Source organism: Vitis riparia, chromosome 7 (assembly GCF_004353265.1).
Source record: "Vitis riparia cultivar Riparia Gloire de Montpellier isolate 1030 chromosome 7, EGFV_Vit.rip_1.0, whole genome shotgun sequence".
NCBI lineage: Eukaryota > Viridiplantae > Streptophyta > Magnoliopsida > Vitales > Vitaceae > Vitis > Vitis riparia.
The window spans coordinates 6,619,346-6,633,509 of NC_048437.1; the positions used below are offsets into that span (position 1 = coordinate 6,619,346).

At 34.4% G+C, this 14,164-nt stretch overlaps 2 protein-coding genes across 2 annotated transcripts; one reads left to right on the forward strand and one right to left on the reverse strand.

Moving 5' to 3' along the window:
- The first annotated feature begins 1,744 nt into the window (after window positions 1–1,744).
- LOC117919036 (probable glycosyltransferase At5g03795) lies at window positions 1,745–6,922 on the forward strand. The gene is made up of 6 exons (XM_034836078.1): window positions 1,745–2,176; window positions 2,273–2,569; window positions 3,226–3,512; window positions 4,785–5,017; window positions 6,083–6,240; window positions 6,636–6,922. Exons 1-6 carry the CDS (start codon window positions 2,003–2,005, stop codon window positions 6,735–6,737), a joined length of 1,251 nt encoding a protein of 416 aa, XP_034691969.1. The 5' UTR covers window positions 1,745–2,002; the 3' UTR covers window positions 6,738–6,922.
- Window positions 6,923–6,972: 50 nt separating this feature from the next.
- LOC117919035 (metal transporter Nramp5-like) lies at window positions 6,973–10,423 on the reverse strand. Its single transcript, XM_034836077.1, has 12 exons — window positions 10,281–10,423; window positions 10,110–10,150; window positions 9,940–10,018; window positions 9,557–9,661; window positions 9,345–9,454; window positions 9,042–9,223; window positions 8,407–8,476; window positions 8,157–8,330; window positions 7,945–8,049; window positions 7,671–7,802; window positions 7,476–7,571; window positions 6,973–7,367 (listed from the first exon to the last, which is right to left on the reverse strand). The coding sequence occupies exons 1-12, from the start codon at window positions 10,381–10,383 to the stop codon at window positions 7,032–7,034; spliced, it is 1,533 nt and encodes a 510-aa protein (XP_034691968.1). The 5' UTR covers window positions 10,384–10,423; the 3' UTR covers window positions 6,973–7,031.
- Between the last annotated feature and the right edge of the window lie 3,741 nt (window positions 10,424–14,164).

A 14,164-nucleotide genomic window follows, 5' to 3' on the forward strand; every position in this document is an offset into this window, starting at 1 on the left:
AAAAGATGGACATAATACATATAAGGTTGGGAAAAAATTTCTTATCTACATCATGATGGTGATTAATCTACTAAGTTCAAATAAAAGAATTATAAAATTTGAATGTCAAACTTGAAAGGTTTTACTTATCTTCAATTTATCTTCATATGACTTTGACCGATAAATGGGAGTTGGGGGTGTTACAAATTTGAATAAAAATTACAACTTCTTGGAAATTTCAAAAATAGTTTTTTTTTTTTTACTTAGAAAACATGTTTGAGAATTTATTTTGAAAATAAACTATTTTTTAAGAATAAATTTTAGGTTAGACAGGTTTTAAAAGTAAACTTTAGGTGTTTTTAGTTATTTTTATAATATTTTATTTTGAGCAATAATTAAAAATATAAAAATATTTTTTAAAAATTTGTATTATAGACTAAAAACATGAAGGAAATTATTTTTCTTGTTTGAGTTTTCAAATAGAATCTTATTCTTGAAAATAATTAAGAATGGTTTTGAAAAAAATAAAAATTAAAGATTGTTTTCTAAGAATTTTTTAATTTGAGGCAAAAAAAAAAAAAAAAAAAAAACCTTAAAGGACCAATCAAGAAAATAATATTAGTAAATATATTTGGGTCTATTTGTTAGTTGTTTTCCAAAACAATTTTTAAAAATTGTTATCTAATGTTTTATAAAACAAAATTTTGTTTTGAAACCTAAAGTGATTTTAATATTTTCAAAATATATTTTAAAAATAATTTTTATATTTAGTATTTTATTTTTAATCATTCTATATTTTTGTATAATTATTTTTTAAAATAATTCTAAAAAAACAAGTGAAAACAATAGAAAACAACTAAAAAATATTCTTTAAAACACCATGTTTTCTCTTTTTAAGAACACAAAATAGAAAACAGTTTTTGGTTGGTAAATGTATTTTTTTATTTTTTTATTTTAAAGAATATAAAACTATTCTTGAAAACAGTTATAAAAAAGATTCTTATTTCATTTTCTTCTAATTTTAAACCGTCTTTTTTCATTTGTTTATACAATTGTATATTATCTTTTGATCAAAATAGATAAATACTTAAAATAAAAAATTTATAATCAATTAATATATGTTCAAATTAATTTCTTTTTCAATAAGGAATTCATTTTGTGTTTACAATATTTTAAGATTTTTCCATTCATTTGTTTTGATCAAGCTTTGGTAGGTATGTTTATCTATTTATTTATATCATTTGTAATATATCTTATATCTTATGATTATTGTTTGAGCTTGTTCAACAAAGTTCATATTTTTTGTCTTTATATTTAGATTTAAGTTTGACAAAATACTAAGACCATTTAAATTCATCGAGAAGTTTGAAAAAATGGTTAAAATAAACAAGATTATTTTAAAATATATTATGATTATTGTTTGAGCTTGTTGAACAAAGTTCATATTTTTTGTCCGTATATTTAGGTTTAAGCTTGACAAAATGCTAGGATCATTTAAATTAATCGAGAAGTTTGAAAAAATAGTTTAAATAAACAAGATTATTTGTAAAGTTTGAATCGATGGTACTAAGAACAAAATCAGAAAATCTTGAAACTCTGACATCTCTTAAACAAACAAATGTTGGAGTATCTAATCTTAACATTTGTGTCAATGTCGGTGATATTTTGCATCATTTTTGAAGCATCTGTTTTCGAAGCCAAAGACAAATTTAAATATATTTTTGGATTAAATTTCCGAAAATTTAAAAATAAAATAATAAAATTTTGGAAAAAGTGAAGAGTGTAGTGGAGGGGAAGAGGTCTGAACAGAAAGGACAGCTTGTTTCGTGATCTCGAATAGATCTTGCAAGAAAATTGAAATTTTCATTTTTTTTTTAATGTCCGAAACTTATGAGTAATTTTTTTTTTTTAATAATTTCGGGGCTTATTGGATCACTTGAGATCTGAATAGCAGAAGAGCACCAATCTCAGGCCCCTCTCTAACTCTAATGCTAGCCCTCTCCGCCGGGAGACACATTGGGTAATGACGGCGGTGAAGTCTCCTCAACAAGCAGTGGCTTCCTCAACGCTCTGTTCCATCCATGGATCTCTCCTCACTCTGGCCACCCTAACCCTAATCTCATTTACCTACATTTCCCTCAAATCCCTCCACTCTCCTTTTCATGACCCTTCCTTCAATTCCTCGCCTCCTCCTCAGGTACTACGTCTTCACTTTTACTTCTTCGGATGGTTCTGACTTCTCAGGCATTTAACTGTTTTGATTGTGTTGTTTTTGTGTGGGTGAACTGTGAAGGTGATTAGCCGAGTGGAACATTTGGTTGAGGAGGAGGATTCGCCATTTTCGGATGTTTATCATTCGCCGGAGATTTTTAGGTTGAATTATAGGGAGATGGAGAAGAATTTCAAGGTGTATATATATCCTGATGGGGATCCCAATACGTTTTACCAGACGCCCAGGAAGCTCACCGGCAAGTACGCCAGCGAGGGTTACTTCTTCCAGAATATTCGAGATAGTCGATTCCGTACGAATGATCCGGATCAGGCTCACCTCTTCTTCATTCCGATCTCGTGTCATAAGATGCGAGGGAAGGTGAGGATTTGGTCTCTGTTGTGTGTTGAGAAGATGGGTACTTTGCATTCTAACTCTTGTTTGATTGCATTTGCATTTTGTAATTCTTTACCATGTTCTACAATCCTAATGCGTTGAACTCACTGAGTATTTTCATACTGATAGATTAGGACGGTAATAGAGTGAACTCAGTGGGTCTTTTATAATGATTGATCAGTATGGTAGCAGAGTTTTAGGCAATTGTAGGCCTCCGGCATTAACATATGGCTAATTAGGCGGAGAGCTGAACTTGGACATTCGTTCAGTTTAGTCCTGTTTCAGTCAAGTAGCACTGTTACACACATTATGAGCAATTGCCAGAGTACTTCCCTGGTCTTATTTCCTTGATTTTATTGTTTTGCCATATTTCTTTTCTATGGGCATTTCCTTTTGTTGACAAGAATTGTATTGCCTAGTATATTTGTTTAACTGCTAATGTTTATCTTTGAAGATGTGCCCTTTAGTGAGTATTGATGGGCTTGCCATTCATTCTCACATGGGCATGATATTTCAATGTGAGACACAGATATTAACAGACTACTTTGCGGCGTGGTTAGATCTGATTAGGAATGCTTCTTCTCCTATACAAGATCTGGGTCCTTTCTATATTGGTAACAAGTTTGTATGGTTGTATCCAGGGCACATCATATGAGAACATGACTGTAATTGTCCAGAATTATGTGGAGAGCTTAATATCCAAGTATCCTTACTGGAATAGAACCCTGGGTGCTGATCATTTTTTTGTTACTTGTCATGATGTTGGTGTGAGGGCAACTGAAGGAGTTCCATTTCTGGTAAAGAATTCAATTCGAGTTGTGTGCTCTCCAAGTTATGATGTTGGATTCATTCCGCACAAAGATGTTGCTCTCCCTCAAGTATTGCAACCTTTTGCTCTTCCTGCTGGAGGAAATGATATAGAAAACAGGTAACATCTTCAACCTTTTGTTACTTTATTATATATATTTTTTACATGTAGTTTTAGAATCTTAGCTAAAGAATTGTGAGGTGTAACTCTCCCTTTTTGGATTCCATTTCCCATTTTGTTCAATTATTTGTAATCCATTTCAGTTATTCAAGCTGTGGCAAATAAACTACAAATTTTACCTCCCTTAGCTTCCCAAGTGTTTCTGGAAATAAAAATTCAATCTGATGGTTAGCTGGTGGTGTTTGTTTTTTTGGCTTTTTGCTTAAAACAAATTGTTTTCAGAATTTAGGTTATTTGTTTTTCTACTTTTTCATGACTTGTTATAAACTTTTTACTAAATAGAAAAAGCTAAAATATGTAACTTTTTCTAAATAGAAAAAATAACATATTGATTTTTCTTTATTTTTTAATACTTAATAAAAATAAAATACTACAAAAACAAACAACCTAATATTTAACACTATTAAGCATTAAAGTTCTATTTAGAATTAAGTAAAAAAACAAACACCACCATAATGCATTCTGTGTTTACTGATTCAAGTTTTAGCATAGCAATGTGCTTTAAGAAAAAAACATGATATCTGGCACGCCATTGGCATTGGCTTTTTGGTTTGCCAGTGATCTTGTTTCACATTGATCAGTATCTACCCTTCAAGAGTTGAGTAAAACTTTGTTTGAATTATACTATCATTCATGGGAAATCTGTAATCTTGTTTGGGGTTGGACTTTCTATTTTGTTCCAACATCAATCCTCCAATTTACAAGGTTTTAAAAATTAAAATATTAAAGGATACAATTTTCAACTAAAATTATGGCTTAGACTTTGGTAGATTTAATTTCTATAATATATATACATATATATAAGAAAAAAGAAAAAGAGAAAAGAAAAACCTCAAGCTCTGGAAAAGGAGGATGTTTATGGACTTACATTGCCTGAACCTTGGGAAGTGAAAAGCCAACACCAAATATACAGGGTTGAAACTTTATTGAGTTGAATTATGGATTTTTAGATTGTGGTTCAGGTGGTATGGATCCTTGATACAAAGTTGTGTATCATATAATATTTGACATGTTTTGAGACAACTAGCCTACTTCTTGTCTATATGTTGTATTCTTATTGCATATGAATAACTGTTTGTTTGCCTAATTGCCTTCTATAGGCTGTTGTAATTTAGCATGTTTCTCATACAACGAATTGAATGTAAGTTTTATGTGGATGGAAAGATCCCAGTTATGAGATTATTGCCTAAAATTGAGAAGCATACTTTGCAGGACAACTCTTGGCTTTTGGGCTGGTCATCGGAACTCCAAAATTAGAGTTATACTAGCACGTGTATGGGAGAATGACACTGAACTTGACATTATGAACAACAGAATAAATAGAGCTGCTGGAGAGCTTCTATATCAAAAAAGATTTTACAGGACTAAGTTCTGCATATGCCCAGGAGGTTCCCAGGTCAACAGTGCTCGCATAGCAGATTCAATCCATTATGGATGTGTTCCTGGTAAGATTTCTTTTCTTCTTCGGTGATGAGCTATGAAGTGGTTTGTGTTCCATCCTATCTAATTGTAAATTGACAATATGGTAAGTGTGGATTGTTACCCAATTCCTGGACACCTATGAAAATGGATGAATCAACAAAAATGAAACAACATAACAAGACTATGTTCTTCCACATTTATCCCATGCCATGGAGGAGATAAGAATAATTTGGTCTCGCTAGAATTGGTTGCAATGATTTCACCTCAATTCCCAAAAAAATTGGCACCACTCCACCTACCCCTAAACCCATCCAGTCACCTGGACAACATAAATAATGGAAAGAAAGACCTGAAGATACTCTAGGAATCCTGTGTCACAAACCCTGATTGGGAATCTGCGTCTATTTACCCTCTAGTTAGCAAATGCTGGTAGGCTAGCTTGTGAGACAACTTGATGGTTTTGTGGAACATTCAGGCTGAACATGTTTTAGGAGCGACAGCAGAACTTTGGAATGCCTCTGATGCAGTAACAGAGGGCTAAACCCTTAATATCATCATAAATTAGCTATGCTACATAGCATAAAGCACAATGATATCAAGGGGTCCTTTAAAATAGTCAACTGTTTTTTTGGTTTAGTACTCTGCCTCTGCCTCAAGTTATGGACTTCCAACGTAAATGAAACTTTATTGCTGTTTTGCATGAATGCATAGAAAATTTCCAATCTTTCAGAAATTAGAATTCATCCTTATTCTTTTTATATTAAAAGGGCATTTACTAGTATTGATAATCAATGGGTTATATATGGTCCTAACATTAGGAGGCAATGTGTTAGATATGGTCCTAAGCATGCATTTTTTGCCAAAAAGTGCCCTTCCTCAAGATTTGAAACTCGTTTAACTAGCTCAATGCCAAACTGTGGAGGTGCAGTTACAAACCCACTGGAGTGTGTTACCAGAGTTGAGGTTTTGCAATGTAATTGTCTGTCACACTTGAAATTTGGAATTTTTTCCCCTCTGGCATGTTACTTCTTGCAATAACACGTCTCTGCAATTGTTTTTTCTGAGTAATTTGGGTGATTTTCATGCAGTGATATTGTCCAATTATTATGACCTGCCATTTAATGACATCCTTGATTGGCGAAAATTTTCGGTTGTACTCAAGGAGCTTGATGTATACCAGCTTAAACAAATCCTCAAGGACATACCTGATGCAGACTTTGTTGCACTGCATAACAACTTGGTCCAGGTAGAACCTTCCCATTACAACTTAAAGAATTTAAATTGTGTAGTAAATTTATGACAGCCTTTCATTCCTTGGATAATTAAATTTCTGCCTGCTTGTAATTTCCGTTCTTTTAAGAAAAAAAATTAATTCCCTTTTTTTGTGTAAGAAGTGTTTAAGCTGTAGTTCTTTTGTTTAGCACTGCTTTGGTTTTTGTCTTCATAAATAAAAGATAAAAGAACCCAATTAATGGTTGCTATTAGGAGTTGAAGTGCTCTCCTTTTTGTCTCCCTTTTTTCATGTTTTCTTTGACATGAAGAGTAGTTGCATTAAGATCTACATGAATAGAATAAACATCAATTCCTCAACGAGAACGTGCGGAGTCAATGATGAGAATTTATTTTGGCATATATCTACAGGTCCAGAAGCACTTCCAATGGAATTCACCTCCCATCAGATATGATGCATTCCATATGATCATGTATGAGCTCTGGTTGCGCCACCAAGTGATTAAGTATTGATATAATGAATATAATTCTGGTCCCTTGATGCCAACTAATATCTTGTAAATTGACATAATTCTTCTGTCAAAATCTTTGTGTTCTAAGTATTGATAGGTCAATTTTATAGTTTTCTTTTTTCTGTGTAATCATTCTTTTTGCAATAACCTCTCTGCCAAAAAGGAAAAAAAGGTTCTGCTATGTTATATTAGGGTTTTGCAATCATTTGTCTGCTTTGCTTACTCCGATTATGCAATTTCACAAAGCTTCAGAGACTTTATTCCCGATATTCTCATAGAAGAGGTAAAACTATTATTATGCATAAGCAATATCTACTACTTCAATCTCATGGGCTCTCTGGGTGCTACTAAAATTTGTTCCTCCCTCAAGCCCAGTGGTGTCAGTTGTAGGGGTATTATTTGTCGACTGTTGGGGGCCCCTAGTAGAAGAATCAGAGGATTCTCTTTTTGTCATCAAATAGACCAACATTGCAGCATACAGCATCATTACTGGAAAAATCACAACTCCTGCAAGGATTGATCCTGTCTTCGGCATATCGTTATTTGTCATCCATCCTATTAAACTTGAACTTAAGAAGTATATGTTGATACAAATTGAGCCAAACCCCAAGAGCCACGAGAGTAAGGTTACCTATCATCGAAGGGAGATTTGATGATTGGGATGGCTGTTCAGAAAATTGCTTTCTATGCATATATAGAGCTAATCACTGGCAAATAGTGCTTAAAATTAAGATCTCACCATTATGGAGCTTCTGTGAGCGCCCATCTTAGCTTTACTACTTGTGAATCTGAGGAGAGGAATCAGTGCAAATGGGAGCTCGAAGGATAAGATCATCTGGACTCACAAAGTAATGAAACAGTCAATGTTCATTCTTGTAGGGAAAGTTTGCTTTTTTTTTTTTTTAATGGTTTTTGGGTGTTGGGCTTGACTTACGGAAGCAATGATGATCAGCCTTGCAGCTCCGGAAGATCCACCTATGATGCAGACCATTAAGCTTGGAGCGATGGCTATGCACCGGGTGACTAAATTTCTTAACCAAAGCCTCATTTTCAAATCTAGAAAACCCTGTAAAACAAAACATTATAAAGTGTTTTCAAAAATCATTCCCACCACCAAGCTTCACCTTCAGAGGGGGAAAATGCCAGCAGACAGTGATATCAGAGTACTTAATAGCTCCCTGATTCAGATATAAATTAATAAAGTGTACCTGCATGATATACTGGCCAGCGTAGGTCCCAGTAACAGTTGAACTCTGACCAGATGCAAGCAAGGACACGGCATATAGCTTGGAACTCCAGTTTCCGAGAGCATTCTGTATTAATAATTTAATACAGTAACGCTATGAGCTCTCAGACCATGTTCCATACAGAAAGAAAAGAATAGTTGGAATTATGACCAGGAAAGCTGTTTTATACGAACCTTAAGTAAGAAAGATGCGGACTCGAGAGTGATGTCCTCGCAATGATCCTTGTTTTGTGAAGAAGCATGTGGATTGGAGCAGACGCTGCCGCTCACAGATACAACGGCCACGTTTATAAGAAGTGCGATGAAAAGAGCTAGCCCGCTTTCAATGATGAAGTACTTGCTCGCACTCTGACCACGAATTTGGTGTTACTAAATGGTTAGTTGGTTAAGACTTAAATGTATATTGGAAGGTTGAGGTTCTCACCCTGATGGCATCAAAGGAGTGGGGGATTTTCCTTGAGGTGACCAGTGCTGAATGAAGAAATAGATTGTGCCTGCACCATTAGAGAAGTCCTTTCCACGTCACATTCATTATTCACCCCAATAAAAGCCTATTATTAATTAAACTTAAGCAGGGCGAGCCTACAGTAAAATGGTGTGTTTTCAATTCAATCTCATGTTGGAAAATTAATTGGATCAAATAATTATTTGATTAAACTATTTTTCAAGTTGACCAGATGGTCAACCTGGACCAAGTTTCTACCTGAATATGATTAAACCTTTTTGAATATGACCAACTTATTGCCCAATTATTGTGATCCAAATTCTCTCGTACAAGTATAACAAGGATGTTTGTGACCAATCCCAACAAATTAAATGGTAATTAGGTTTAACTACCAGACCTGGTCCCACGCCAATAAATTGGCGAAGGTGTCTTTTCAGCCCAAGAAATGTCAAGTCATTATAGCATGGCCCATGAAGCTCAAATAGTGAGCCTGGAATGGACACACCCTCAAGTTGTGCTTCTTAAAATTGAGAAGTAATAAAAGTAGGGATAATCTTGTATGCTAGCTTCTCCCGATCGAGAGTTAAGAATGGGAGGAAGATGATGAAAATTACGGCATGATGAGAGCTCCTAAAAGAGCGATGGCATCTCTGGTGGCTCCATCACCATTCAATTTAGGGACGAACATTCCGGTGACAACGTCCTTTGCACTAGGTCTGGCATGTGCCATCACACTGCAGAAGCAGCCGCCCACTACTAATACCAATCCCCCGATCGCCACCTCCAGCTTCCTTATCTATCATTCATATTGTTTGAGGATACAAAAAGGTAAGCTTTGAGATTTAAAACTATTAATCAAGAAATAAATGATAAAAAAAAAAGAAAAAAAAGGATGAGACTTGATCGGTGCCACTCACACCATATCTCTGTATTCCAAGGAGGAGAAGGGTACTCAAACCAGCCAGAAGAACACCACCCCATATGGGTACGTGGAAGAGTATGTTGATAGCAAATGCCGTTCCTATCACTGCAGTAAAACCCCCAATCAAAATCCTAGAGTAATATCATACCCTGCTTCACAAACTATGTACTTCCATCTGTTTATATTTCCTTTCGGAAGCATCCAAACCTTCTGGGATGTCAGCTGCGATGACTGCGACCTCGGCAAGTATCCAAAGGCAATAATTCACCGGCTTCGGGTACTCCATCCTGCAGTGCTCCGAGAGATGCTTCCCTGTATGTAAACGTAAGTAATATATATGTACTGCAGATCATGGGGTTTGTTTTAAATGTAAAAAAAAGCTAGTTGGACTGGCATGCTGGTCAAAGATTAAAAAACAAGAGAAAAAAAAGGTTGCATGGTTAAAAGTAACTGTGTCTGATCAGTATCATCCTCCAAATCTTGGAGGGTTCTGATTAAGGATTACGACCTTTGTGAGCATGTATTTGCATGGAAGCCTGTAGAACATGCAAATACCTTTTTGTCCTATAAATATAGAAACAACCTGTTACCTGTAGCCACTCCTAGATTTGCTGAACGGGACTGTATGATGAAGGCGAAGATCAGCCCAACAAGCACGATCCACAACAGCTGTATATAAACAGCTCGATTTAAAATTTGTCCATGAATATGTGTGTGTGAGGGAAAGCAGTAGTGGGAGGAAGGAGAAGGAGAAGATGACCTCGTATTTGTGGTTAGCACCAGCTTGTAAATCTGTCTCCACTGCATTTGCACAGCAATTTACAAATCAAAAAAGAGAAAAAAAAAATGTAATGTTAGCTATGACAGCAGTCCTGATGAAGAATACGATACACAATCTTTTAGAATTACAGATTACAGAGAGAGAGCTAACAGTTTCCAGGATCTAGATAAGCGACAGAGACCAGAAAACCCGGTCCTACATAACTCAAGAGCTTCTTCCATAGGGGGGTCTCTTGTATCTGAACCAGAGCCATGTGCCTCCTCAAGCTTCTCCTAACTCAATTATGTTATGTATTAAATTTCATGGAGTTGGATCTTTATAGAGCGACCCACGGAGAAGAGTACATGCGGTACAAACATTGAGCCGCCCCCTCCATCTGGAATTTCAAATCAAACATTAAATTGGTGGTTGGATTTTGTTATCATTACGTGGACGTGTCACACATGTTTAAAGGGCATACTCACAACCCCATTCGTCATGCACTGATGAATTATTGCATGTACAGTTTTGAACTTCCCACGATTGGCCAATTAGGGAGCAATCAACATCATCAGTCTCTCTGATGCCAAATAACTCTACACTTCTATGTACCCCTGGTTCTAACCCAAACCTCTTTTAATTTTCATTGCTATAATCATGCCTCATTTTGCGTCTCATTCGATCTTATTACTTCATACGACGCCTTTGATAAGTCATTATCAAAATAATATATATGTAATGATTCAATCCTAACCTATAGTAAACATATTATTTGTTTTGGTCCATTGAGCTCTTCAACCTCTTCTCTTTTACATGGTTTAGAGGAGTCTATCCAAACAACTTCACACTTATATGTACCCCTGGCTCTAACCCAAACCTCTTTTAATTTTCCTTGCTATAATCATGCCTTCATTTTGCGTCTCATTCGATGACCCCTTTGATAAGTCCTTATCAAAATAACATGTGATGATTCAATCCTAACCTCTAGTAAACATATTATTCGTTTTGATCCATTGAGCTCTTCAACCTCTTCTCTTTTGCATGGTTTGGAGGAGTCTATTATACATGTAAGATGGAAAATTTTCTCCAAATTAAAATAAAATGTCGCAATCATACTCCTCGGGAAAAAACAATATCCCCATCGTGTCCTATGGGTTGTGTCATTGTACTCTGAGTGTGGGACTAAGTCTTGTGGAACTAAATACATAAATAGACATTCTTACAAGGTTAGACACGTAAACACCCTTTATAGGGTCAAATAAATAAACTTCAATAATGAAATCATAGATATGACTATAATATCATTTATAATAACTTGTTCTTCTTATATGGATATTATTTGTTTTAAATTTAATAAGTCGTCATAGTTTTAAAACACGTCTACCTAATTAATTAGAGTTATTACATATGCAGGACCAAAAACTTATTCTCTTAACCAATGTTAGATATCACAATATCTTTTACAACCACTCTCAACTATCAAGACCATGTTAACTACCTTTGAGTACACCTCTAAATTCAAAACAAAAAGTTTATTGTATAAATAAGATCAGAACAAAACAAAAGAAGTTTGGTAAACTTGACTTTATACATGACTAGTGACATGTTACCTTATATCATCCGGGTAAACTCAGTGTTCTTGTAGCGTTGAATACTCTTAAGAAAATAGTTCCTATATAAATCTTCTTTAAAATGATCCTAAACAATAAGGCCTTGACATCTTGAAATCCTTTTTCTCCAACTTCCACAAAAGCTTTACCTTTCCTTCTTGTATGAAAGTGGTGACGGTTATTTTTTTTATCCTTAGAGCAACTCAAAGTTTTGACTAAAACACAATCTATTTATTGTATCATATGAGATTGTGTGGGGTTAGATGTAATAAACACCCCCTTCAAACCATTTAAAGTGTGTTTGACAGTAATTATAAGAAGTGTTTTTAATATTTTTAATACCTGAAGAATAAGAATTTTTAAGCGTTACAAATATTAGAAACATTTCATAGAATCACTACTAAACACACTCTTATTATAACTTGTTCTCTCCTATATATAGATACTATTATTTTGTGTCTAATATATCATCAAGACTTTAAAACTTGTTTATCTAATTTGAAGAAATCTACTATATATAGTATTAAGAATTTCTCTCATTATTTGATGTGAGATATTACATAGTCCTACTTCTTCTATTCAAAAACATATTTGAACTATTTTAAGTGAAAATTTAAAATTTGACTAAAAATTTCTGAATAAGCAATTACACACCCAATCTTATATCTCCATGGATTGCTCATGTTAAAACCAATCCTAGGTCTCTCTTGTGTACCATGAATGCACGCTTTCTAGTAGATTTCCATGAGTTGAAGTATTCATATTTGATAATTTTCATCTTTAAAGATCTTTTATGGATAGACCACATTTATAACTAACTTCACCTTCGACTAAAATTTTACTTGCAATCCTCTTTTACATTTCAATTTTTTTGCATCATCTTTATATTCAATCTTCAATTTTTTCTAAACTCTTTTAAAAATATTTTACTTTTTCCTTTTTAGAATTCCACACCCCCCCCCCCCCCCCCCCCCCCCCCCCCCATCTTTATGTAAATTTTTTTTGTGTCAATGGAACTCTAATTAAACCATGCATTAGTGTATATATATATATATTCTTCTTCTTCAAAAAAAAAAGGATGAGGCCAGGCAGTAAAAGAATTGCCGACAACATACATGGCTGACATTTAACAGATGATTTGAGAAGGAGTGAGACAACGAACCATACGGCTACGAAAACCAAAGTTGGATAAATTTAATGCAAAAACTATTCAAACATAAAGTCGCTATCTACATAAAATAATTGATGGGGTGAGTATCAACTATGATGTTACAGGACTGGAGGATGCTTCGTTTTCAAAATAAATTGCTTACGCATCCTACTTCTTGTCCTCCTAGACCTGCTACAATTGGGACCATGATGTAAATAATTCCTGACCTGGACTATATCTCCCATGGAATGATAAAAGTGCACACTTTTCATTCAAAGTGTTGCCAAAATTTGATAACATTCGACATTGATTCTAACATTTTACACTTGGGAGTTCTCTAATTACGATTAATTTTGTGCCACAAAATGTTCCAAAGCAGTTGTAGCTAGCAAGGGAGAAAGCAGAAACACTCATGGTGAGCGATATCACTATGTTCTCATGTAGGGCAGAACATTTCTTATATACAACAGCAATGCTGGCAGAGCAAGAGGTCCGGGAGTTGTTTCGATTAAATGCCAAATATGTGATACAGTTTGTAGGACAGCACTGCTGACCTAACTTGGAGGTACTGAGTTGGAAGGATCCCTGTGTATGGGTGGTGTCCGGTCAAGGTCTCCTCCTTTTAGGTATGTAGGGTTACTTTAGTTTTTACATCACCATAGTGGCTAGCTATTTCATCTTATACAATATCTTTAATATTTTACTTTAGTTATTACCAAAAACAAAGCAAGATTTTGAGGTTTTACATGGAATTGGAAAATATGCCCAAACCCAACAAATTTTCTTCGAAAGAATAATAATCTATGAGGAAATCTTTGTAATGGCTTTGAAATATAATTCGATAAAACAGGAAAAAGGAAGAAATAAAAACAAAAATACAAAACCCTGATGCCTGGGCTCATGATCAGGTGAGATGGACGTGAAGCTAGATTCCACCCACATGAAATCATTCCAAAAAAGCAATAATAGCAGTGAAGGTACATGGATAGTTGAATACTAACCTCACATTCAGATTAGGGATCACAATGGAACATATATTTTTGGGTACCGTCCTGCCCTGCCCCGTCCGGACGGAATTTAATTTTAAAAAATGGGTTTGGAACGAATTTTAAATTTTTTTAAAAAACCCGGGTAGGTTCAGGTATTACTCCGTCCCGTCTCGATTATATATAAAATTAAAATTTTAATTAAATTTAATTTAAAATTAATTTAATTTTTATTTATTATTTTTAATATATAGATAATAATAATTTTTTTTAATCAAATAAGTTATAAAAAAATATAATAATTTAATT

Excerpts from the sequence above, each read along its gene's own strand:
- LOC117919036 (XM_034836078.1), top strand. The coding sequence starts at position 2,003 with ATGACGGCGGTGAAGTCTCCTCAACAAGCAGTGGCTTCCTCAACGCTC. Across the intron at positions 3,513-4,784 it reads GGAAATGATATAGAAAACAG|GACAACTCTTGGCTTTTGGG; the intron begins GTAACATCTTCA and ends CATACTTTGCAG. Across the intron at positions 5,018-6,082 it reads CCATTATGGATGTGTTCCTG|TGATATTGTCCAATTATTAT; the intron begins GTAAGATTTCTT and ends ATTTTCATGCAG.
- LOC117919035 (XM_034836077.1), bottom strand. The coding sequence starts at position 10,383 with ATGGCTCTGGTTCAGATACAAGAGACCCCCCTATGGAAGAAGCTCTTG. Across the intron at positions 8,477-9,041 it reads TTAGGAGCTCTCATCATGCC|GCACAATCTATTTCTTCATT; the intron begins GTAATTTTCATC and ends CTAATGGTGCAG. Across the intron at positions 7,803-7,944 it reads CTGGCCAGTATATCATGCAG|GGTTTTCTAGATTTGAAAAT; the intron begins GTACACTTTATT and ends TTTGTTTTACAG.